The sequence below is a fragment of the Mus musculus genome, chromosome 13 (genome assembly GCF_000001635.26).
Source record: "Mus musculus strain C57BL/6J chromosome 13, GRCm38.p6 C57BL/6J".
Lineage (NCBI taxonomy): Eukaryota > Metazoa > Chordata > Mammalia > Rodentia > Muridae > Mus > Mus musculus.
Window position 1 is genome coordinate 34,018,773 of NC_000079.6, and position 26,211 is coordinate 34,044,983.

A 26,211-nucleotide genomic window follows, 5' to 3' on the forward strand; every position below is an offset into this window, starting at 1 on the left:
CAAAATTCAAACTGTAGCATTTTCTTGTAGGTTCTTAAACTTGTTCTAGAGTTTTAGTTTGATTCATCTGTGGTGTTTTTTTCTTGCATGGTTTTCAAGGACATTCTAGGCATGATATTATCCATATGTTATTTGATCATATGGTTTAATTTTCCAGTTTGCCATTTTATCACCCTGAGTTAAGTATGTAAACCTTTCCTTTCTCCTTATGCATTTCTCATTTATACATGTGGAATGCATCAGACTATGTTGCAGCTTTCCTTCAGTCTTCATAAACTCTAAAAGAAAGTTTTTTGCTTTTATTTACCCATTGTTTTGATTGTCATGCGTCATTTTTCCGATGCTACATATATTTACACTTCTAACACTATGCAGGCTATCATGACATTCCACATTTAAGAGCTTAGTCTCATGTGACTATCACCACATGGTACCCACTTAGGATGCCTAGGCTTCTGCCCAGCTGACTATGAGTTTGGGTGTATATTCCCCATCTCAGGCTTAGAATAGACTCATCTGGCTCAAAAAATATTGCACTTAAATATAACTCAATGTTATAAAACATTAAATTCAGAAACAACCAGATAGAAGAGGTGTACAGGCAGTGTGTTCAGGTAGGGGTTGCTGAGCTTCTGGACCCTCTGCAGGGGATCCCCAGGCCATCTGTAGGTGTGCCTCCCTCTCAGCATTTTTTTTTCTTCACTAACCTAGAAACTCTTTGGACCCCAACATTTATGGGTTTATATAGGAGTTTTATTATGTGGTCACACATAATAAATCATTTTAGTGACTGAACTTAATCTTCAGTTCCTCTCCCGGCATCACACAGTGGTCCCCAGTATTCCAGTTCTAATCAGTGTCGCGGCCTTGCTAGAGACCATCCCTTGAGCTAAGGCTGTTAACTCCCCCTGCTTCTTCCCCAATCACCTTATTTCATTAGGAGAGTCAGAGATGTTTAAGAGCTGCTGTGGTATTGTAAGAGTTTGTTACCAGCTTCAGGCAGGAAAGTTCTGGCTTCCTCTTTGATGATCTCTTATATCATCCTGGCAGGGATTGACAAGGTTGGAGGTTGTCTTAGTTACTTTTCTGTTGCTGTGATAATACACCAGAACCAAGATAACTTATAGACGAGAGTTTATTCCAGCTTACAGTTGCAGAGGGCTAGGACTACCATGACAAGGAGCATGAATAACAGCAGGCAGTCAGGCATGGTGCTCACATCTTGAGACACAACCGTAAAGCAGAGATAGTTAACTGAGAATGTCTTGGGCTTTTGAAACCTCAGAAGCCTGCCCCCAATGACACACCTCCTCCAACAAGGCCACACCTACTAATCCTTCCCAAAGAGTTCCACCAACTGAGGACCAAGCACTCAAATATATAAACCTATGGGGGCCATTCTCATTCAAACAGAAGTCTAGGCTGTCCATTGATTTTGTGGGAATAGGGTAAAAATCATGATTGTTTTCTGTCGTATTAGCTGGTTAGTAGATTGATCATTGACCAGAGGTTTCGAGTGCTAGTAGGATGCTGCATGCTTACTTCTCTGACTAGGAAAAAAAAAGCTTTTGTTGTTGTTTTGTTACTGCTGTTGTCTGTGCCTGGTGATATTTCTGGATTGCTAGTTTTTTCAGCTTTAACCATGGGATGTGTGAGTGAGGCACAGTGAACTTAGTGCCATGTGTTTTCACAGACCATGAAATCCAAGCCACTTTGTCTACCTTTCTTTCTTCCAGAGTATCTATATGTTTTATATATAATATCTAGGTTATTTTATTATACTTAGATGGAACAATAAGGGAAAACATTAGTAGTCTATCCTAGAACTGAAGATTTCCTGTTTTGTTTTGTTTTGTTTTGAAGATGAGGCCTCACTCTGTAAAGTGCAGGCTAGCTTGGAAGTCGTCCCTGAATTTGTGTCAGGCTCTGTCTCAGCCTGGGGTTACATGCATAATTCACCATGTCTAGCACCACCCCCACTTCCATTCTAGTAGCTCTAGTTTCTTAGTGCCAGAGATAGAAAACATGGAGTTCCATCATCTTTATTCACTTGGCGATTACCTCACACTATCAGGACTATGCTGTGGCCAGAGAAAGGTACACTGTACTGCTGAAGCAAGGGACTGAAAGTGTTAACCCTATGATGTCTACCTGGCATTGAGCTCTAGTCTTTTTATCAGTCAGTTACTTGGAGTTTCAAACTTTATTTCACTGCTTTGTCTACACACTATGGTAAGTAGCTGAGAAATAATAGATTATTAATACTTGACATTTTAATTAAGAAATGGGTGGGGAGGCTGGGAAGTTGGCCCTGTTGGTAAACTGGCTTATAAGCAGGAGGACCTGAGTTTAATCATCACATTAAGAAGCCAGTTGAGATGATAAACACTTGTAATTCTAGTGCCAGGGAGGAGATGACAGGCAGAGGCTCCTTGTCCAGGCAGACTAGCCTTGGCAGGGTCTAGGCCAGCAAGAGACCCTGTCTCAAAAAGCAGAGTGAATGACAGCTAAGGAACAGCTAGTGTTGTCTTTGGGCCTACATACACACCTACACACATGTGAACATGTACAAAAGATAAAACATTTAAAAGACTGTTTTTTCATACAGGCATTGAAGAAGAATTTAGGCCTTTTTACTTAAGTCATTTTGAAGAATATGTAGAAGAGGATGTGGCAAGTTTAAAGGTGAGTGATCTAGCAAGTGCCCAGAACAGCAGCGTACCAAAATGCATTATCAATCATGAAAGCAAATGCAGTGTAATTTGTTGCTGAGATTTGAAGTAAGCTAGCTTGGTGAACACACACACACACACAAAATTAGCAATTATTTGAAGTATCACATTGTCAGTTGGGCCCATTTTTCCATGCATGAAATGAGAGGGAAATATATGTAACAATACAAAAAAGAAAAAGTAAAAGAAAAAGAAAAAGAAAGAGAAAAAGAAAAAGAACAAGAAAAGGAAAAAGAAAAAGGAAAGGAAAAGAAAAAGAAAAAGAAGAGGAAAAGACACCCCACATCACTTGAAGAGACTGGATTATACTACAAGTTGGTTAGTCATTCTGAGGAACTTATAAAATACTTCCTAGGGATATGGCTCAATGATAGATTATGCATGAGGCTTTGAGTTCTTTTTCCAGCACCACAAAACAAGCAACTACACATACACACACACACAGAAAGAGAAGGAACATGTCTATTAAGATAGTCAAAGGAATATAAAAATAAAAATGCTAACCCACAAGTTAATGCTGAGAGGGAAGTTTTAAAGAAGTAAGCAGATAATATTGCTGGGGAGAGTCATTTGAGAACCACACATGCTTTCAAGAAAAGCTGGTTTCTCAGTGCACTTTGTGTTAAGTTCTGAGTGACAGCCGCACCTAAAACTGAAGTGGAGAATTTGCTGTCTGGAATCTGAGAGGTACGTCAAAGTGCAGTTTCCACTCAATCTGCTCTCCCTCTCCCTCTCCCTGTCCCTCTCTCCTGACCTCTCCCACCTCTTCCTTCCCTCCCTCTTAGTCATCACTATGCTGCCATAACTGTCTCAGGATTACACATCTATAGATGTGAAAAGTAAACTTCAATAAACAACCAAGGCTATGGAACTGATTTCCAGGTAAGTAGGTAGGTAGATAAAAAAAAAAAGCTAGTTAGAATTTCCGGACTTCGAAGGAATACTTAGACTTTAAAAGAGACATACAATAATCAAAGTAGATAGCAGAAGGGGAAAAGCATTACCTCAAGCAGGAATGCTTGATAATGACAAAGAGGTTCAGTCCACAGAAAGATACAATAGCTTTCAATATGAACATACCCATGGCAACATTTTCTTAAATATACAAATCAAAAATTGACAGAACTCAAAGAAAAATAGACAAATCACCATAAAAAGAGATAGTAATACAGCCATCTTTAATTGATACAGCAAACCGATTCAAACAATCAGGAAGGAGTTAGACTGTTTAAAACACGTTTTTAATGCAAGACCTAATACAGACATATAAATCTCTCTATCAATTAACCTCTAAGTGACTGCTGTCTTAGTTTTATTTCCTTACTGTGATAAAATATTCTGACAAAAGCAACTTACAGGAAGAAGGGTCCATTTGTCTCACAGTTCCAGGTTCAGCTAATTATAACGAGTCAAGGTAGCAGGAACTTAAAGCAGCTAGTCACATTATCATCCACAGTTGAGAGCAAAACACTGTTAATTCATTAACTCATGTTAATATGCTGCTTGTTTTTTCCACTCTCTCTAATTCTCTCTGCCAAAGGAGTGGTGCCACATATAGTGAGCTTATCATCTAAGTGATCAAAATAACCCCCACAGACTTGTCCACCAGACAATCTAATGTAGACAGTCTCCTACTGAGACTCTCTTCCTAGGTGATTGATTCTAGAGTAGGCAGTTAAAATTAACCGTCGCACTTACCTTTGAATAGTAACCATCACACCTACCTTCAAGTAGTTTTTAAAAACCCAGAACATTTTTTAAATGAACATATATAAATATTTGAAAAGGAACTGAAGAGGTGGCTCAGTGATTAAGGGCCCTTACTATTTCTCCCAAGGACTTAGAAGCACAGAACCCAGAGGAGTCTTACAAGTCAGAAAGACAAGCTACTGCATCAAATCATGAAGAGAAGCAAGACAGAAACACACACTCAGCAGACTCAAGTACATCTCTATGAGTTTGAGGCTGGCCAAATCTATAGTGGGACTCTGTTTCAAAAACAAACAAACAAAAAATGCACAGACAAAATACTGAAGTCAGCAAATCAGCAAAGAGAATACTCAAGCAGCCAACAACTACATCAGAAAAGCATATAACGCTACTAGTAATCTGGGAAATGCAAAATAAAACCATATCAGGTGGTACAGAGTGTCTATAGATGGGCACACATGCAGAAACCTTTCAAAAAGACATGAGAGAATGCTAAATATATGCTGGCATAATTGTGGGATGAAAGAAGCATAGAGCCCACTAAAGCTTTTAGCTTTCCTAATGTCACTGATATATAGAACACAGTCCTAATGACAAATCCCACCAAATTCTCTAGAGAACACAACAAACTTGTTGGTATGGGGGGAAAAGAAAGAAAGGAACAAACAAACATACCACCCTAGGAAACAGATGATGTAGCTAAAACATTGTTTTTAAACAAGAATCATAATAGGAAGAAATACCATATCACTGACGAGCAAATCTCTGAACTGTATCTGATCTCACAGAAAAACAAATTGAATCACTTCGTTTTTCACCCCGAAGATTACCATTTTTGAATGATGGATAATAAGTGTTGGTAAAAATGCAGAATAATAGACATTGACTTCACCAATTGGTGAAGTTTCTTGGAAGCTAAATTAGCCATCAGGCATTGTAAAGACCTGTCCTCACATATGTGTTCAAAGCATTATGAAACTGCCAATGCATGGATACTCACAGTGTTAGGAGTGCATCCTAGCATGCGCACGCAAACATGTAATATCAAAAGCACTTATACCTTAGTTAACAAGTAAAAATTTGGGAACAATGTGAATATCTTAAATAGATGCCCCAAACCATGACTGATCTGAAAACATACGGTCCTTCCCAAATAATGCATTTATTCAGGAAATTATTTTGAACCACTTATTGATATTAATATTCTGATAAGTACAAAATACAAATGTGAATAGGAAAAAAATCTTAGAGGAAAGTTATAAAAATGTTAACCTTATATCTTTGGTAGGATTTTGAAAAATATAATTTTCTACAATTCATATTTTTTAATAAAAATGTAATTTATATAAAGAAGATTATCTCTCTTACTACCTTCCCCTTATCCTGAGGATTGATTTTAGGACCTTGTGCAGACTCTTTGATTAAGCTGTATCTCCACCCCTACTTTGTAATTATTGTGATAAAATATGCATAAAATTAACTTTTCTAGCCATGTGAAGTATATAGTTCGGGGTTGCTTAACCATCACCACTGTACTGGCTGGTTTTTGTGTCAATTTGACACAGCTGGAGTTATCACAGAGAAAGGAGCTTCAGTTGAGGAAATGCCTCCAAGAGATCCAACTGTAAGGCATTTTCTCAATTAGTGATCAAGGAGGAAAGGCCTCTTGTGGGTGGTGCCATCCCTGGGCTGGTAGTCTTGGTTATAAGAGCAGGCTGAGCAAGCCAGGGGAAGCAAGCTAGTAAGTAACATCCTTCCATGGCCTCTGCATCAGCTCCTGCTTCCTGACCTGCTTGAGTTCCAGTCCTGACTTCCTTGGTGATGGACAGCAGTATGGAAGTGTAAGCTGAATAAACCCTTTCCTCCCCAAGTGCTTCTTGGTCATGATGTTTGTGCAGGAATAGAAACCCTCACTAAGACAACCACTTTCCATTTCTAGAGTTTTATCATCACAAACCCAAAGTCAACTTACTAAATAATAAGTCCCTAATTCTCCCTCTCCCCAGCCTCTGGGGAATCTTTATTTTCGGTCTCTGAATTTGCCTGTTCTAGGTAGCCCAAGGAATAAAGCCATATGGTATTTTTCCATTTGTGGAAGTATTTTGTTTACCATGCCATTCATTTTGTTGGTGAATAACATTCCACTCTGTGGATAGTACCACAGTTGTCTGTGACAACTCCCCTTGATAGATGTCAGGCCTGTTTCTCCCTTTGAGCTGCTGGTTGATGCCATGAAACACTGTGCTTCCATTTCTTTGTGCTATTTATTTAGGGATGAAATGGGTAGACCACGCAGACATCCTGTTTCACTTTTAGGAGCCTTTAAACTATTTTCCATGGCATCAGAACCATCTCACAGCAGCAGTCTACAAGAGTTCAGTTGCCAAATCCTCACAAGCACGCTGTTTTATGCTGTGATTGTCCTTGGTTTATTCTAGTCGATGTAAAGTAGCATTTTCTGGTGCTTGAGCATCTCTCCCGGGCTGCTGCTAGTTCCCATTATACATCTTCTTTGGAGAAACACTGCTTCGGTTTTTTTCCACTTTAGGGGTGTTTGTATGTTGTTTTTGGTTTTGACAGTGTCAAACTAAAGAGCCAAAGCTTGTCTCCCACTCATAATCCTCCTGACTCCACCCCACATGCGGGGGTTATAGATGTGTCCCACCCATGTGCCTGGCTAGAATAATGTTATAGTGCTTGGGATCCACCCAGGACCTTGCATGTGCTGGGCAGTATTCTACCATCCAGTTATATCTACAACCCTCCCTTTGCAAGTTTCTAAACTGGGTTATTTGTAGGATTGTGGATGGTTGTGGTAGTTGTTGTTGCTGTTGTTGTTGAGTTGGAGAAGTTCTTTATATATTCATTTACAAATATATTCCCATCCTGTGGGTTGTCTTTTCACTCTTTTGGTAGTTTCTTCTGATGCACACACTTAAATTTTGATGTGACATAAATTTGACTTGATTGCATGAGAACCGTTAGCTGTGCTTTTGGTGTCATTGTCAGGAAATTGTTGCAGGGACCAGCGTCATGACTATTTTTGTCTGTACTTTCTTCTAAGAGTATTATACTTTGATCCCTTAAATTTGGGTCACTGATGTATTTTGAGTTAATTTTTGTATATAGTTTGGGTCCGTCTTCATTTTTTATATGTCTATGTCCAGTTTTCCCCTCGCTGAATGTTCCAGGCCACCCTGGTCAAACATCAGTCAGCCATGTAATGGGGTGGAGAGTATTTCTAGGCTATACCTTTTCTGTACTTTTGATCTGTGTGTCTGTTTTATGTAAGTATCAGCACTCTGATTTTGTTCCCTTTGTGGGGACTTTTGAAATCAGGAAATATAAGTCCTCCAACTATGTTAATTTGACATATCGGTTTATCTCTTGGGAAAATGTTTAGTTTGTTAAAAAAGGTTACTGCTAATTAAATTTGTATGAAATATCTTAATGGTGTGAAGAGATGGATTCTTTTCAGAATAATTTTCTACTGGTTACTAAAGTGTGTACATGTCTTCTCATTACAGAAAGAGTATCCAGATCAAAGCCCAGTGCTGCAGAGAATGTTTTCACTGCAGCATGACTGTGTACCCTTACCTCCGAGCAGGTCAAATTCAGGTAACTCACCTATTCGTTCATTTGCATACTCGCTCACTTACTCTATCCCTAAAATACTTCTGAAAACGTAAAATCAAACAACTGGCTTAATAGAATTTATGTGTCCTCTAGAATCCAGTCACATACATATCTTGGAAATACTTTTTCACTATATGCTCACCAAAACAACAGTGTCCTGACATAAATGATCTGATGCACTTCACAGAAAGACGGTGACAGTTAAGGAGGAAGTCAGGGACACACGCGGGTGCATAGTCCTTGAGATCAGAGCACTGCAGAAAAGTTGGTCTCAGACTCACGCAGGAGTGTGTTTTCATTATGTCAAAAGGGAAGACAGTGTGAGATAGCAAGGTCACTGCCGCGTGTATGTATGTATGTATGTATTGTATGTATGTATATGTTGTATGTGTGTCTGAGTCTGTGTACCATATATGGACAGTGTCCATGGCAGCATTAGATCTGAAACTTTAGTTGCAGATTGTTGTGAACCACCCTAAGTCCTTAGCAAGAATAAGTGCCCTGAATCACAGAGCCATCTCCAGCCCTCCTACTGGCTTTTCAAGAAGAAAAGAACAATAGGATGTGCCCAGGACTTAGCTGCTGCTGTTTTTAGACTCCACATGGTTTCAAGGTGATAGTCACCATCTCGGTCCAACTCAAGTCCCCTTCTGCCTCAGCTAATCCTGCAACACTCTCTCTTGTGTTGCTTGTGATAATTTCTTTGTGTTCTTGCTTGGCAGCCAGGGTGCCTGCTGATCATATACTAAACTTATAGGAAGGAGATTGTTATATGTTTTGCATGGTTCTTTTTCAGTATGTCACTCAAGGACAGGTTCACAAAAGTGTCACTTACTTATTGTACTGATGATGTCTTCTCTGCTACAGAACAACCTGGATCGCTGCACAGTTCCCAGGGGCTCCAGATGGGTCCTGTGGAGGAGTCCTGGTTTTCTTCCTCCCCAGAGTACCCACAGGACGAGAATGATCGCAGTGTGCAGGCTAAGCTGCAAGAGGAAGCCAGCTATCATGCTTTTGGAATATTTGCAGAGAAACAGACAAAACCGCAGCCAAGGCAGAATGAGGCTTACAACAGAGAGGAGGAAAGGAAACGAAGGGTCTCTCATGACCCCTTTGCACAGCAGAGAGCTCGTGAGAATATTAAGAGTGCAGGAGCAAGAGGTCATTCTGATCCCAGCACAACGAGTCGTGGAATTGCAGTGCAACAGCTGTCATGGCCAGCCACCCAAACAGTTTGGAACAATGGATTGTATAATCAGCATGGATTTGGAACTACAGGTACAGGAGTTTGGTATCCGCCAAATCTAAGCCAAATGTATAGTACTTATAAAACTCCAGTGCCAGAGACCAACATACCGGGAAGCACACCCACCATGCCATACTTCTCTGGGCCAGTAGCAGGTAAGTGAGTTTTTAATAGTCCCCATCTTGTCCTTTTTTATCCCCGAGAATGAAGCACTACTAGCATTGTTGTTGAGTGTAAGTTATTCATGGGGACAAAGAGTATATTACTTAGAGCCTGTAGCAGACAGGTGCAGCCTTCCACATTGAAATAGTCTCCATCAGACCACTTGGTGTGTAATTGTGTTTGCCTATGACTCATCATGGATGCCTCCAGTGTGGATTATAGATCCTTATAACTGATAGGCATTTCTCTTTAGGCTGCTAATCTCAAGCTACCCAGCCACTCCAATAAATGGAAAGTATTTTCTTAAATTCTTTTATCTTGCTTCTTGTCTTCTGAGTGTAGGAAAGAAGTCTTAGGTATTTTTGTTTCTTATTTAGATATAGACTACAATTTGTGGTAAGAAAGATGGTTTTCATTTTCCATAGCTCTCTCTGATAATATCCAAGCTAGTTGATGTGGTTTCTAATACTTTAGCATTGAAGTAACTTAGTATTCACCATTATTACAAAATAATAGTTCCCATGCTGCCTTCACTTAACCAGGTATCATCAATAACCCTTCACTTATCCAGATGTTAGCAATAGCTGTACTGTATCCTAGCAGTCCTGGATCCAGCATATGTAGGAGGAGCTTTGAGAACCACTGAGCGGGCTGTGTAGCTCAGTGGTACAGAGCTGGCCTAGCATGCATGAAGCCCTGTGGTCCTTGATACAAAACAAGCACACAAAAGACCAGTTTCTTTCAAAATGACAAGTTCCCCAAAGTTTCCTGCCTTTTCTGTAGGTTTTCCTGGAAGTGGTTGTTCCCTTTGCATTTTCAGCTAAAATGGTTTGTGTCGCCATTGTATTTTATTCATTCATTATTAGTTCAATAAAAATCCCTAGAGGGCTTCCTGCTTTGTACCAGGCTGCTGGAGAGCTATGGACAAACAGCTGGAGCTTCTTTCCTCAAGGAGCTTGAATCTGAGGATGTGCAAAACATTCATAACCGATACCTAACATGTCGTTTTCTGGTCCTCTCTCCAGATGAGTAGCCCAGTCTTACTAGTTTGCTGCAGGCGTCCTTACTCTCTCTTTAGGCCCCAGTCCTGCTGAGAATAGATCCCCTTAATGATGCTGAATCTTTGCCAGTAGTAGGGACTCTCAGTTCACAGTCGGTCATGGAATTACTATGCCCTAAGGAGGATCTCATAGACCACCAACTTAGTAGATGAACAGATTGTATTTCCTCACTGCAGCTTGATTCTTTCCCTTGCTTCTGTGAGCAGGTGTAACTAACAAATGTGAGCTTCCCAACACTAACTGCCATGTAAGGAGGATGGGTTACCAGTATGTGGGAAAGGAGAATAAAGTAGCACTTGGGATGCTAGCTATTGTTTTGAGTGATTCTGCTGTAAACATGGATATAGACATCTTTAGGCAGTCTGTCTCTGTGTCTCTTTATGTGCATGTATGTGTACATACCTAGAATGGAATTACTGAATCATGGTAATTCTATCTTTAATTTCTAAGATACTCAATACTGTAGTCCACATTGGTTATATGATTTTCATTGCTAACAATGTATAGATCATTCCCTTCATATTCCCACATTCTTGCCAACACTGATGTCTTTTGTTAATGGTTGTGAAGTCGAGAAGCCATATTATAAAGAAATGACTGTTAAGGATATCATAGGATAAGCAGTTGAACATCTATATTAAAGCCCCATACCTTTACATGCCATATATTTTCTCTTGCTTTCAATCCCATGCACTTACTTATATCTCTTTTTCTATTCAGATGACCTCATAAAATATACTATATTCAATAGTTCTGGTATTCAGATTGGAAACCACAATTATATGGATGTTGGACTGAATTCACAACCACCAAACAATACTTGCAAAGAAGAGTCGACTTCCAGACACCAAGCCATCTTTGGTAAAATTCTTAAGGATCAATGTTGGGCTGAATAGCTATGGTAGAATGCCTGCCTAGCATGCATGAAGCCTTGAACTCAGTTCCCAGCATTGAAGGGAATTTTTTTTAAGGGTGTAGTATCTTATGACTTGTAGTATCTTATGAATTGTCTCTTGACAATTTTTACTTCTTGAAGAGAACATGATAGAATCTTCTTTTAAGGTTCTCCCTGAGTTGTCCTATATTTCCTCCTTAATTTTTTTAGATTTATATACTATTTGTATGACTGTTTTGTCTTCATGTACTACATGCACGACTGGTGCCTACAAAGGTCAGAAGAGGGTGTCAGATCCTTTGGAACTGGAATTATGGATAGTTGTGAGCTCTGGGAATGTTGGAAACTGACCCAAGCAAGAACAAGTGCTCTTAACTGCTGAGCCATCTACTCCAGCCCCTACGCAGTAGTTTTTAATCTTTTGTAATCTATTTTTTTTTAAACAGGGAGAATTGCAGTATCTAATTGGTGGTGGTGCTATAAAGTTTAAACTAATCAGTGTGAGTTGAAAACATAGGGCACCGCCTGGGAGTGTTAAACCCATGTATCACCCATGATCCTGTTCAGACTTAAGGAAATAGCTCCCTTGGCTCTACAGCAAAGAGATTCTGTAAAGTGCAGGAGACCATGCCGTCCACAGCACTCTGTAATCAAAACAAGAGTGCTCAGAGGTGTCCACAGCACTCTGCCATGTGTGGTGATGTATGCCAATAATCCATCACTAGGGCAGTTAAAGTGGGAAGATGGTGAGTCCCAGGCCACCCTGGCTATAGCAAGACCCTGTCTCAGAAAGAAGCCAGAATTCAACTTTCTGATTTACATAGGGTTAGGCAAGGCTCTGCTGACCCTGAGGCCTCTCTGTAATTGGAGTACAGAAGCAGCCACAGGTAGTTTGCACAAAGATGAGGACAGATATGGATCCTGAAACTATTTACAAAAAGCAGAAGCCAGACTTGGCCCTTAGGCCACACCAATCCCTGTACTATTCCATTAGAGGAGTGGTCTTTAAAATGCCTGAGAGATGGGTTCTTAGCTTTTGAGGAACTGGAGTTACCTTTGTGACTCTACTGACACCCAGGGCTCCTGCAGACACTGGCAATTTACAGTTATCTTAGGAGGGTCTTAGTCTGCTGCCATAGTTGATGGACTCTGCACTACGGTACTGAAGAAGGAATGGAGCTGAGGGAGAAACAAGGTTCTGAGGTGGCATGAGAACAAAAGACTATTATGGTGACTTTGTCTTTTCTTCTCTCCCTTCTCTCCGTATCTGTCTATCTCTATCTCCCTGTCCACCACCACTACCAGTCTGAGTGTGTGTGTGTGTGTGTGTGTGTGTACACAGAGAGAGACATACCTATAGCCCTGGTACTTGTTCTGTATGTAGATCAGACTGGCCTTGAACTCACATAAATCCACCTGCCTCTGTCTCCCAAGTACTGGGATTAAAAGCATTCACCACAATACTGGGCCTTTTCTTATCTTCATGTGTTCCCTATATGTGTTATTTTTATGAACATCTAAGGTGATGAAGCTAATAGCAAGAGAAAGGCTGTGTATATATAAAATGAAGAGTCTTTGATTTATAAGACAAAAAAAAAAACCTTGAAAAGTTTATATTCTCATCCACTGAGAGATAAGGGAAGACATAGTAATTAAATGAAGGTTACACTTGGTCTCAGTGTCCTTGTTAAGAGGAAAGTGAGTGACGGGGGGGGGGGGGTTGGAGGGAGCAGAGCTGGAGCAAAAGGGAGAGGGAAGGGGGAAAAAGAGGAAAGTGAACTGTCTAGAAATGAGTGTCCTTGGACTTCACCCTGTGTAAGTTGACAGTTTTCCTGCCCCACCCCCACCCCATCACTGCCCATTATATCCAGTTAGTCTAACTAGAACAGGACTCAAGTGGGAGTTGAATAGAACAGCTAGCCATGTAGTAGGGCTTTTGTTCATGAAGCCATCAGTTAGGGCTCAGGAAGCTACACATCTGCCGAGGAGGAAACAGCAGCCTATTTTAACTCTATATAAAGACTCCTGAGTGGCTGTGGTTAGGTCAAGTATTGCCCAACAAGTCAATAACAGCTAAGTTAGCACCAGGCATAGTGGTGCACACTATAATCCAAGTCCCAGAGAGACAAAGGGGCTACAGTGCAAGATTGTCTCGAAACAAAACAATTTCTCTCTATGTCTCTTCATATTCTTTACTTTCCTGGGCCTTTTCAGCAAAACCAGACACTAGACTGGTCAGATGGGCTGCAGCCTGATGTTTCTTCTCTTTTCCATTTAACAGATAACACCACTAGTCTGACTGATGAACACCTGAACCCTATCAGGGAAAACCTGGGAAGGCAGTGGAAAAACTGTGCCCGCAAGCTGGGCTTCACTGAGTCTCAGATCGATGAAATCGACCATGACTATGAAAGAGATGGACTGAAAGAGAAAGTTTACCAAATGCTTCAGAAGTGGCTGATGCGGGAAGGCACCAAAGGGGCCACAGTGGGAAAGTTGGCCCAGGCACTTCACCAATGTTGCAGGATAGACCTGCTGAACCACTTGATTCGTGCCAGCCAGAGCTAAGCCTGGGCAGGCTCTGGCAGTGGGAAGCAAACTATTTGTCTGGTGCACAAACCCCGTTTGCCCACTAGCCTTCAGAACTCTATCTCAGCATGAGCTCTGCATTTGAGCACACAGGGTCATGCAGTTTGGAACTGGTGGATGGGAAGAGAAATCTGAAGCCCACAGTGATTCTTCAGAACATGCAAGCATAAAGACCGCTGAATGAATGGTCGGTCCATGACCAGTAGGAGGAAAAAAATTAAAAATACAGTGTATTGAGTTTTCAAAGGGAGAGAAGATGTTGGGGGAAGGTGGCCTTCGTTCAGCTTGTGTCATAGTCATCACTTAGGTTATTTGCTCAGTTTCCTGTGGTTTCATTGGGTAAGGGGAAAACAAACAAAAAACATTCAAAGAATGTAAAATCAGCTAGCTTCCCGCTTCATGGACTGTGAGTCAGAAAAGTTCTGCTCAAATGCCTTCTATGAGCCACGGCTCTTCTAAAAACTATAGGATCTGTTAACTTGAGCATCCAATGCTGTACTGTCACCTTAAGCTTTAAGAATCATGTGTAATTCTAGTCTATCAAATTATCAATTAGTGAGAGATTTTTAAGGAGTGCTAAGGAGAAAAAGGTGCAGGGCAGAGAGAGATCTTCAGGTACTGGCTGTCATTGCAGCTCAGGTACTGGCTGTCATTGCAGAGCTGCTGCTGGTTCTGGCTGCTGTAAAAAGTCTACTTTTAAGTTTCTAAAGTTTCTCTACCATTCTGGCGCTTCATGCAGTTTCCCACCCTGTGAGCCCCACAGAGGGAACAGATGTGCAGGAAACACTGATCGGGAAATACCATCTCCTCCTCTCTGGATATGACTGGTGCCTTAGCACTGTTCCCTGTGCCCAATAAACTGTTTCCTCAGTTTTCTCCAGTGTGCTGTACAAATATGTTTCTTCTGTGTGCCACCAATCAAGAAAGGACAGCTTCAGAGTCATCTTGTGCCTTTAGGAAGCCCATATTGCAACCTACAAGTGAGTGAAGGAGCTAGGGTAGAAGACTGAAGCCGCCTACACCAGCCACAGTCACTGTTAGGATGGGCTGCACAGCCGCTTTGGCCTTGTTGGCCATTCTGGCACTCATTGGCACTTCATCCTCCTTTGTTGGGCTATCCTGTACTCAGTAGGATATTTGGGAACATTCCTGGCCTCCATCTGCAAGATGCCAACAGTACAAGTCAACCTCACAACACCCACCAGGTGTGAGAAAAATAACTAGATATTGCTACATGTTCTTTGGAGGGACTCTCCTGTAACGTTATTTCCCCCATCCCCAGACAAGGTTTCTCAGTTCTCGCTGTCCTGGAACTCACTTTGTAGACCAGATTGGTCTCCCAATTCAGAGATCTGCCTGCCTCTGCCTCCTGAGTGCTGGGAATAAAGGCATGTGCCACCACCACCCAGCTTCCTGCTGTAAGTTTATATGCCTTACTTCTCCTGTCACACAGGCTAGGCCATCATTAACAGCATGGAACATGCACAGTGGAAGGGAATTGGAGCAGGGAAGGTTCCAGGCTTTCCTGAAGGAGCCTGCATAGTCTTTAAAAAATGTTTTCTTTTTAACTTCTAATGCTGTTTTAAGAAGACAGAATTAGAAACTGCTTCTAGTGGAGTTTTAAGGAGAATAAAATAGCAAGGGAGGCCAGAGCTGGTTTTGGAATTGCAGTAGCAATCAGGGTCCTAGTATTAAAATCATGTCTGTTAGTGTTCAGTAGGGGAAGACTTGTGTGTCCACTGCTGAAGATAGGTGCTTCAGATCCAGGCCTGGATTGTGACCACAGACTTTCAGATCTTTTCCAGGCTCACCACTGACAGCCAGACAATGGCTTGGCACCTCGAGTTGTGGCTGAGCCTGTATGAGTTGAAGGATGGTCAGTAGATGAAGCCGTTTACTCTCATGGTGTGTGCCCTTGTACAAGAGATCTGGGCGCGTGACACAAAGCCAGTCATTGACAGGCTAGACCCAAAGACCTTTAAGCACTCCCATTTGCTTCCGCTGTATCACAATAACTGATGACTTTGTAGTCAGTGGTACCTGCTCCGAACAAGTACGTGGAGTGTGGGAGTCCCTCTGGGAGCCCAGCGTGGAATTAGAACACCTCTTTAAAGCCACCTCCTAAGCCGAGCAGAATGCAGTGGACTGGGGTACAAGTCAGACCTGAGTGTCATTGTCCACATCATGGAAAAACAAGATGGCCACCAGAACACTGAAGGCCTGAGGAGACTAACCCTGTTCCCAGAACTCAGAGTTCTGTTTGGTTCTGTTTTTAATAAGATAACCTTTCTTTAATGTATACATATGCATATACATATATATTTGTACTTTAAATACAGAGTACTGAATAAAATTTATGTGACTATACTGCTCATGTTGGCATCTCCTGTGCTGCTAACAGAAGGGTATGCTGATGGTGAACAGGTGTTCCCATGCAGCACACTCTGTCCCCAAGGGGCCAGCACCACGGCAGTCCTTCCACATGGCTCAGAGGCCTTTCAGCTCTGCTCTAAGTGCCTCCCTGAAAAGAGCTGTGCTTACCTCTGAGGGTTTCAGTCCAAGCTACACGGCACGACTATACCTGGCCAGAAACCAGATAAGCAAGGGGAGCCAGGCCGGAAAACAAGAGAGGAGACTCGACAGTTGCTCCCAAGCACAGGTTTTCTACTTGCTGTGCTTGTGGTCCTGTCTTTCATCAGTTGTGTGGTTACTGTAAAGAATGAGAAAAGGAGCCCTGCCTCAAAGACTTGTTTTTTTAGATCTATTTATTTATGTCTATGAGTACACTGTAGCTGACCAGATGGTTGTGAACCACCACGTGATTGCTGGAATTGGAACTCAATGACCTCCAGAAGAGCAGTCATTGCACTTAACCGCTGAGCCATCTCACCAGCCCCCTCAAAAACCTCTTAACCATTATCTTGATGTATTTTTTTTCTTTGCTTTCTTAAGAGTTGTTTACAAAAAGATGCAACCTATTCTAACAGGGTAAATATTTTCAACCATTTCACTTTAAGTTAATGAAGGTTCATAAATGAACAACATACCCACTCAGTATCCTATCTATCTATTTATTTATTTATTTTGTGTGCACATGTGCTTTTTTTTTCTTTAATGTGGAGGTCAGAGGCCAACTGATGGAAGTCAGTTCTCTATACAAGTAGGGCCTACTTACTTCCTTGGCAGAATCTTCTACCTTCTATGTTACCACATTTTCCAAAATGTCATGTTTATATTCAGTGAAAATTCCAGTAGTGTGTCAACTCTTGTCCACATATCTGGGTGTTCCTTTAATTGCCTCTGCTGTATTTTGCTGCATCCCCAGCACTTGGGAGGCTGACACAGGAGGATCAAGCATCCAAGGCTAGCCTCACCCTAGGCTTCTCTATGGTATAAGCAGTATACAAAGATATCTAAAGGGTTGACAACCAGATTGTGGCTAAAACTGAACCACTTAATCTGATAATGTTTTATAACTGCTGACAATATTTTTAAAAAGGGCCTTAGAAGGTGAGGTAGGGGAAGAGGGGAAGAAATCAAGGTTCCCTTCATGGTTTTATCGCTTCAAAAAATGGGGTGGGGTTAAAATGGAGGACAGACTCAATGACATTTACAAATAAGTGATTATAAAGAGTTAAGAGCTAGTGTAATTGTAGTAAGAGGTATGATGTTTTCATATAGCATTAGGAAGCTAAGCCGACCTGAATACCCCTCCACAGCTCTGTGAGCCAAGCCTTTCTAACTTCTCTTCCCACTGTTTCCTCGTCTATAATCTGGGGTAAGAAGTATGGATGGAGAAGGAGCATATACTAATTAAAAATATAGTGACACACTTTAAGGCACCTGGCACAAAAATGACTAGTTTTTGGTATGAAGTATTGAAAGCTCCCTCCCCCCCCATTACTGGGACTAGTCATTGCTGGGTAATTGGATCGTGAGGACTCTGACTTAATCAATGGAGTTATCTATTAATGGATTCATAGTTTGTTGGTATTATTGGAAGATATAGGAGGTGGGGCCTGACTACAAGAAGCAGGTCACTGGGAGCATGCATGTCTTTGAACAATTTTTCCTTTGAACAGTTTCTTCCAGTTCTTTCTCTTCTCCCTCTCAGCCTGTTAAGTGCTCTTAACACTTAAGTGCCTCCGCTCCCACCATGCACTGCCTTTCCTCGGGCCCAAAGAAATGGGTCCGGATGACCTTGAGCTTAGAGCTCTGAAACCATGAACCTTTCCCCCTTTTACATTGTTCTCAAATGTTTGTCACAGTGGTGCATAAAGCTAACACAGCAAGATGTACAAATGATGAGTTCTTAAGACGTGCATAATAAATGTTGCTCTAAGTAACCTAAAGGCTTGCTACCATTATGCTTAGCATCAAGGGACCAGGGCTAGATAATGTGGGAAGTGGGACATAGTCAGGTGTAGTGATGCAGGCCAGATGTCCCAGCATGAGTCAGGAGGATCAGGAGCTCAAGATCAACATCAGCTAGAGTTCTAGGCCAGCTTGAGCTTTCCTTCCTTAACAGAGGCAGGATGGTCTGCTGTGCACTTGTCTCTCAGAGGCTCTGCTTAGATACCCTTTAGGTGAAGGCAGCACAGCAGGTGGCCCCGCCGACCCATATCCTTGGACTCCTTGGCAGTTGCAAGCAAGGAGCAGTGCCTACTGAACTGTCCACCCTGAGAGAGCTAGGACTAGAAGGACACGCTCTGTTTTTGTTTCTGGGCAGGCCTGACAAGGAGCAGAGCGAGCTCCAGCAAGGCACAGCGGGCCAGGGGCGGGACTTCGAGCTTAGCACTTGAAGGGTGGCATCCAGCCGGGCGCATGCGCGTTCCATGGAGCTTGTGCGACCTGGAGCTATGGCGACCGCAACAGTTCGCCCGGCGGCCCAGCGGTTGCGGCTGCTCCTCTCGCCCCTGAAATCCCGGATCTGCGTACCCCAGGCCGAACCCGTAGCCACCTTCGGGTAATGGCGTGCTCGGGGCAGCGAGGGCCACTGGCCGGGGAGGGATACGGACGCCTGGCGTTGTCGGCCCTTCCTTGCTCAAACCCCACGTCCAGATCCCGCAGAACTGGTGTGCGAGCACTTTGATGCCTGGGGTTAGGTTCTACGTGCTGGGTGGTGGTCCAGCCTCCTCAGTGCACAGGGAAGGAACTGGGGAGGAAGGAAGGGGTGGGGGGCTTGCTGGCCTCTTAGCCATTTGCTGGGAACAGTAATTATTCCTGCCAAATCAGAAATCTGCCTAACCTGCTTCAGTGGCAGGCAGGGCCCAAGTTTCCTGAGTCCTTTTGCTTGCTAATTTTAAACTTAAGTGTGCAAGACAATCTGCTTGGGAACCTGTGTAAATTCAAAGTCCCAGGTTCCCCTGCCAGAGAGTCGAGTGTGTGTGTGTGTGTGTGTGTGTGTGTGGTGATGGCCAGGACACCGAATCTTCACTTCTATTTCCCTCTACACTACACTCCAGCCCTTTGCTAAAATAATAACATTCATGGAGACCTGCTGTCTTGAAAATGGGTGCACGGTCTCAAGAGAATGTAAGCAGAAGATGTGGATAGAGCAGGCTGAAGTTGTGCGCATCCCTCCATGTTATACACATGCAGACATAGGCAGTGGTCGTGTGCAGTTTACTATCGGTGGGCCATTGACAGTAGTAACGAGCATTTGGAACTTTATTAGACCTGATGTGGAAACCAATCGTTTGAGCATATAATCTGGAAGTAGAAAGAACGGAAAAGCGACCCATTTTTTTGTTTGTTTGTTTGTTTGTTTTTAAACATTAGTAGCATGATTGTGTAGCTCTCTTAGTCTATATCCAATTCAGATTTCTTCTCTCATATGACTTTAACAACTTTTTAAATATACACGTTGGAAAACATATCAGTGACTCTGGTTGTATAAATTGCTAGTGAAGAGGCATGTTATCCCGTTTCCTGATTGCAAAAAGGGCTTGAACGAGGCTACTAAGGTTGTGTTAATGTCATGCTCATCGGCAACTTAATGGCTGTTGAGAGTCTCATTCACTTAGCTGCACTGGAGACCACTCTTCCTAAAAGATCTCTGCTAAGGTTTCCCTTAGTCTCACCCTGCATTGTTTTAGAAATACAAACGGCCTGTAACCTGAGAAACAGCTCCAGGTGGTTAATCCTGAAGCCAGGCTGCAGCCTCAGCCGCAACAGTCCCATGAAAACCTCTTCACAGCCAGTGTCCAGCCCGCAGGTAGCTGAGTTATGCACCACAGAGTTTCTTGTAAATCTGATACTTGGAACTTTGACCCTTTCCTTACTTCATGATCTCTGTGATCTGTTGAAAAGTCATTTTTTCTGTGGGGAGTTGTATGTCCGTTCTGATGTTAATAATTTACTAAATCTGACAGTCTGAAAACAGTATTTTCTGAGTTAACCTAAGGAGGTCCGGCCAGAGAATCAGGTCCATTCCTTCGCCTCATCGCTGCCTCCACCCCCCGACTTGGCAATGAGACTGAATGCCACTTTTGCCAGGAGATTAAAGAGAATCATGGGCTTTTGAGATCACATAGTCTAAATAACTGTATTATTGACCCTTCTTAGCTGTGTGACTGTAGACAAGTTACTCAACCTCTCTAGATTCCTGACCTTGCAGTGTTTGTATTTGGAACAATGATTGTGAAACAAAATAAAAATAAATAATTAACAAGTACAATTAATGACATAGTTGGCACATTGAATGAAGAAAAAGAAATAAGACAGGAAAAGACATGATCGCTCCTAGATATGATGGAGAAGAAAGTTTATTATAGATAAATAAGGATAGCATAGCCAAAGGCAGACACAACTGGGAAAGTCCAGAGGGGTAGGGCCAGGGAGGGGGAGAGGAGAACCAACTACAGCAGCCAAGAGGCCAAAGGTACAAAAAGGGGCAGGTACCCAAAAATGTCTGGATTATATAAGGAAGAGCCTCTGGGGAAATGACAGCCTAGCCCCTAGGCTGGAGAGTTCTGGGTAGAGGGCAGGGAATGCCAACTATACCCTGTAACAGGTAGGGATGAGGGATGCTGGGGGAACCTAGAGGCCAGGTCCACTTTGATATGTTAAATAGACACCTCAACCACTTGTCCAGGTTTGGAACTTAACATATATAAATAATAGCACTATATATAAAAAGACACCACACTTTGTGTCATCAAGTAGTGGCAGCAGTTGATACTGTGACTCTCGGTTATTGATGAGAAGCAGAGTATAAGCAGTAAGGACTTACAAAGTGCAGCTGCATCTTATTAAGCAATCCCTATTTTCATCTCTAAGTGAGGTGCTCACTTAGGCTTTCTATTGCTTCTATGACCAAAATGCAAATTGGGGGGGGAAAGGGTTTATTCAGCTTATGCTTCCATGTCACAGTTGATCATCAAAGGCAGTCAGCACAGGAACTCAAGCAGGGCAGGAACCTGGAGGCCAGGAGCTGATGCAGAGGCCATGGAGGGGTGCTGCTTTCTTGCATGCTCCTCGTGGCTTGCTCAGCCTGTGTTCTTACGGAACCCAGGTCACCAGCCCAGAGATGGCACCACCTGCCATGGGCTGGGCCCTCCTCCATCAATCACTAATTAACAAAATGCCTTACAGCTGGATCTTATGGAGACGGTTTCTCAATTAAGGTCCCCCTCCTTTCTCACAACTCTAGTTTGTGTGTCTAGTAAACATGAGATTAGCTAGCCCAGTGCTGAAGCCAAAACTCTGTGTCAGACCCTCAGATGCTCATCTTGGGCTGGGTTATCTAATCCTGTGATTATCAAATTAGCTTTCCCACCAACTTGTGGCCTCTCTGTTAACTGCTGTGCTGCTCAGAAATGAATAGGTAGGTAAAGAACTTATGAAAGTGCAGACACATGGTAGTAAGTACTTGATTTGATTTACCTATTTGCCCTAAGCCCTTATGCTCTAGCCTTCCTACATAATCATCTCTCCCTGTTTGAGGGGAGTAGGACCCCTCCCCCAGTATCATATAAAACATCACAGGTCTGGACACCCAGGGAACGGAGACAAGGACAACAGGAGACAGGAAGGTACACTTTGGAGGCCTCTTAAAAGTGATTCTTCTGTTGTTCTTTAAAAAATTAACTCAATCTTGCTGGACTGTCGGACTCTCCTGAAGAAATTTTAAAAATACAGTTGCCTACTTCCTGTTTAGAGTGTGTCAGCCTGGGTTCATGGAGTTAGAAGGCTGGCCAATGATTTGAATTCAAATGTTGAGCCCTGCTGAAATAACAGGAGAAAAGAGATGTTGGTGCTGGTAGGCTGAACTTGGTGTGTTGCATCCACAACCCAGGGTCTCCACCACCTTCACCTTTACCTGAAAGCCCCCACACATGCACACAAGGAACTAGTGGCTAGTCCTATCTGCCTATCTCCTGCTAGCCTTCAAGCTTCAGGAGGAAGGACGTGCCTTTAGTGTCCGGCAAGGTGTGGCTTTGGAAGCAGCTACAGGGCTGTGCCAGAGTTTCTGAGTTTTGAGAGTTTCTTGGGATTGTCCTAGTCATGGGTGTTTGTAAAACACAACACAATCTCATAAACACACCTGCTTCAGATCCCATAGTTAGAAGACAGGTTGTTGGGAGAATGGGAGGGAAGGGACAAAAAAGAACCTCTGACTGCCTAAAAAAAAGGGGGGGGGGTTGATTGTTCTTTAAGCTTTCTGAGGGTTTCTGTCCTTATTCCTACGTGAGAGTTTGAGAAATCCAGTACTGAATGTGGTTCCAGAAGTAGCAAGCATTAGGGCCCTCAAAGGCTTGAGCTGTATGCCCGACCCTTTCCACATGTAGTTCACTGTTTACAAGAGGCCTGACCACAGTCAAAGCGACCTCCTCACAAACCAGAGCCAATGCTTTGGGCTTGACATGACCCCAAGTGATTCATCATATATTTCTATAGAAATAAGGCAGTTTTCAGCCACCCTGTGGTTAAATACAAACCTTTCCTTCTACTTGAAATGAAGAATTTATTAATATTTAATAATCTTGTTTGTAAATAATTCTCTGCCTCCTCCCCATCCCTGGAGCGTGGAAGCAGTGCTTGGCAGGATGGACTGGTGTGGTGCATGTCCCTCTGGTGTGACAGCACACTGGATGCCTAAGATGAAGCACCAGGGACCGATTACACGTACAGCAGAACCCCACATCATCCAGTCCCTACTCTTGTCCCTCTGTCCTCTCATTCTGCTTACGAGCATGCCGTGTGGCCTCCCAACGATGCTCTCCTGCATTGCTCTTATGTAGATTTTTATCCTTCTTTGTTATTTCTTCACAAAAGAGACTTTTCTCTCCTCTCAGTCACTGCTGCCCAACCTGACATGACCTCTCTTGTTCCCTCCACCAGAGCCAGTTCCAAGCCTATGCATATCCTTCCCTGATGCCCAGTCTCTAGTAAGCTGAACTCTGGCTACCTGATGTCCCTATACTCCTGCTAGGTGGTGATAATTTAGAAAGAAATCTGGAATGGGCAACCAAACCTTAGATCCAGCCAGACGCAGGAAGAAGTTAGATTTTCATTGTTGTTGTTGTTGTTGCTGCTGCTGCTGTTGCTGTTTTTGCCAGAGGCTCGGGTATGATCAAATGGGCTGAAGGATGCCTCTGTGAACCAGTGCTCCAGGGAGAGGCAATGATCCTCAGGGCTCTGGCAGCAACACCAGTCCCCCAAAGCCACTGGCTCTGTGCACTCAGGATGATGGGGGAAGGCTTTCCTTTGAACACCTGCATAGCGCACTATGGCTTTGACAAGCACGTTCTTGGTCCTGCAGGGAAGGAAGACCCTGAAAGAGCTCCTGTGCTTGAGGAACAATGGAAGGAGGAGATGGTACTTTGTGCTTTACTGCCCAGTAAACACCAGTCAGCTGCTTCATTTAATATCAGAAACAGGGAACAGAGAAAGGAAACTTTATCTGGCCCAGGGGCCTCCAGCCTAAGCCAACCCTCCCTGGCCAAATCCTCTCGGCTTTGTCTTCTCGGCTGCTGGGTCGGGAGCAAAGCAGATGTGCCCATAAGTGAACTGTGTTGAAGTGCGTCTTTGTCGGTAGAAAACATGTTTTCTGCTCCTGTCTCGATTCTAAGATGCTTAAAGCCTTCCTAACAATAACGCTCAATTCTCCAGGGGAATAGGATGTTAACAAAAACAAATTGGCAACATTGGCTTTATTATTGCCCCTCTGATGTTTGTGTAGATGAGCCTTCTTATTTCCCAATTTTGTCATACAATATCCAGGAGAAGAACATTTATATGCTTATATTAGATGTACCAATGTTCAACACATATTCCCACGTGCCCACGTTCTTTTTTTTTTTCTTTTTTTCTTTTCTTTTTTTTTTCCTGAGACAGGATATCTCAATGTAGCCCTTGCTGTCGTGTAGCTTACTCTGTAGACCAGGCTGGCCTTGAATTGCCTGTCTTTGCCTCCCTGGTGCTAGGATTAAAAGCAAGCGTCACCATACATTCTGTCTTAGTTAGGGTTTCATTGTTGTAAAGAGGCAGCATGACCTAGGGCAACTCCTATAAGGGACTACATTTAATTGAGACTGGCTTACAGTTTCAGAGGTTCAGTCCATTTTTGTCATGGTAGGAGGCATGGCAGGGTCTGGACCTCAAAACCCACTCCCACAGTAAGACACATCCTCCAACAAGGCCACACCTATTCCAATATTGCCACACCTCCCAATAGTGCCACTCCCTGGGCCAAGCATATTCAAACCACCACACATTCTTTACTGATTTTATTGCTACTGTTTAAGACAGAGTCTCCCTACATATCCTAGGCTGACTTTGAACTTGTGTAATCCTCTTTTCTCTACCCTCTAAGTGCTGGGTCTTCATGTGTGCCACTATGCCCAGCTTGTGTTGTTTATACTTGAAGTTAGTGAATCAGATAAAACCAGCACAGGGAAGCAAAACCTCGGTTTTTTAAAAGTACCACATTTTGGTAATCATTTTGACCAAGGACAGAGATGGGATCAGGTATGTAGAAGGAAAAGCAAGTCAGTGGTTGACTTAAATTCACTGCCAATCCACAAGAAGAAGAGCAATTCTTCTGTCCTGGCATGCCCCCTCCCCATATCCTTCTTGTCACCGCCCTTTATCATGGGAGTGGCCAAGAAGGTCATAAGGTCAAGGGCTGAAGCAGAGGCCATGGACAAAGGCTGCTTGCCCAGTCTTCTAGTACAACCCAGGACTGCCTGACTAAGAATAGCATCACCTGCAGTGGGCTAGGCTCTCCCACATCAGTCATAACTGTTTAAAAATGTCCCATAGACTAGCCCCTTAGCCAATCTAACGGAGGCATTTTGGCAATCGAAGTTCCTTTTTTCTAAGAGGACCCAGGTTTGTGTCAAGTTGACCAGAAGAAGAAAAAATATCTAACTAGGTCAGAGGTCAAGCTCCCGGGTGCCAGAGTGGGTCAAAACAGGAAGTCCCTGTTCAGATTTGCAGTCTGTTATGAAGACACAACCTGGATGGGAAAACTGAGGCACAAACCAAAGCAGTGATGTGTGCTCGAGTGGGTACTGATGCTAACTCACGCATGATACCCTGTCATAGTAAATATTAAATATACCAGTTTGGCATGGTAAATAAGTCTTCCTCCGGGAATTCTTTTCTCTTCCAGCACTGCAGTAACTTCTGCCAAGGTGGCTGTGAATGGCGTTCACCTGCATTACCAGCGCGTGGGAGAAGGGGAACATGCGATCCTCCTGCTTCCTGGGATGTTGGGTATGTGTGGATTCTCATGGACCGCTTCTGCAGGCTGTAGATTCTCCGCGATGGATCTCGATGCTAGATGCCAAGCATCCATCATTCATTCATGTTTGCGCTTGCTAAAAAACTCTTAAGGAATATTTGCCTTGCTCAAAGTCGAATGATCTAGAAAAGTAAATAACTCTCTACTGGATTAATTTCTTACTCTTTTACCCACTTCTTCCCCCACTGAAACACACTGTGAAAACGGTGTCCTATTACTTGGGAGGACTAGAGGGGTCGAGGAAACTGGGGTCCAAAGAAGGAGCAGATGGTGAAGACAGTAAGGTGGTGACCAGCCCTCCCAGTTAGTTTGTCTGGTACCCAAGGGGACATTCCTTTCTGGAATGTGAGACTTACATTACCAAAACCAGGCCAGGATGCATCCGGACCAGGTGTGTTGGATTTGTTTAATAAAATAATAGGTGTGTG

General features: G+C 43.0%; 2 protein-coding genes across 8 annotated transcripts in view; both read left to right on the plus strand.

Moving 5' to 3' along the window:
- Ripk1 (receptor (TNFRSF)-interacting serine-threonine kinase 1) overlaps window positions 1-16,398 on the plus strand; it is a 32,946-nt gene extending 16,548 nt beyond the window's left edge. For all 4 annotated transcript variants that reach the window (XM_030247206.1, NM_001359997.1, NM_009068.3 and 1 more), the window contains 5 exons: window positions 2,609-2,685; window positions 7,970-8,060; window positions 8,946-9,479; window positions 11,268-11,408; window positions 13,724-16,398. In XM_030247206.1, the coding sequence (XP_030103066.1) occupies window positions 2,609-2,685; window positions 7,970-8,060; window positions 8,946-9,479; window positions 11,268-11,408; window positions 13,724-14,010 (1,130 nt within the window). In that variant the 3' untranslated portion in view covers window positions 14,011-16,398. The remainder of the gene's footprint in view (window positions 1-2,608; window positions 2,686-7,969; window positions 8,061-8,945; window positions 9,480-11,267; window positions 11,409-13,723) is intronic.
- A 2,414-nt stretch (window positions 16,399-18,812) lies between these two features.
- Bphl (biphenyl hydrolase-like (serine hydrolase, breast epithelial mucin-associated antigen)) overlaps window positions 18,813-26,211 on the plus strand; it is a 36,490-nt gene continuing 29,091 nt past the window's right edge. Inside the window, exons 1-2 of one of the 4 annotated variants that reach the window (XM_006516736.3) lie at window positions 18,813-18,997; window positions 25,652-25,755. In XM_006516736.3, coding sequence (XP_006516799.1) covers window positions 18,867-18,997; window positions 25,652-25,755 — 235 coding nt within the window. In that variant the 5' untranslated portion in view covers window positions 18,813-18,866. Of the gene's footprint in view, window positions 19,107-25,651; window positions 25,756-26,211 lie in introns of all 4 variants that reach the window. The other 3 variants (XM_030247386.1, XM_006516737.2, NM_026512.1) reach the window with 3 other exon arrangements.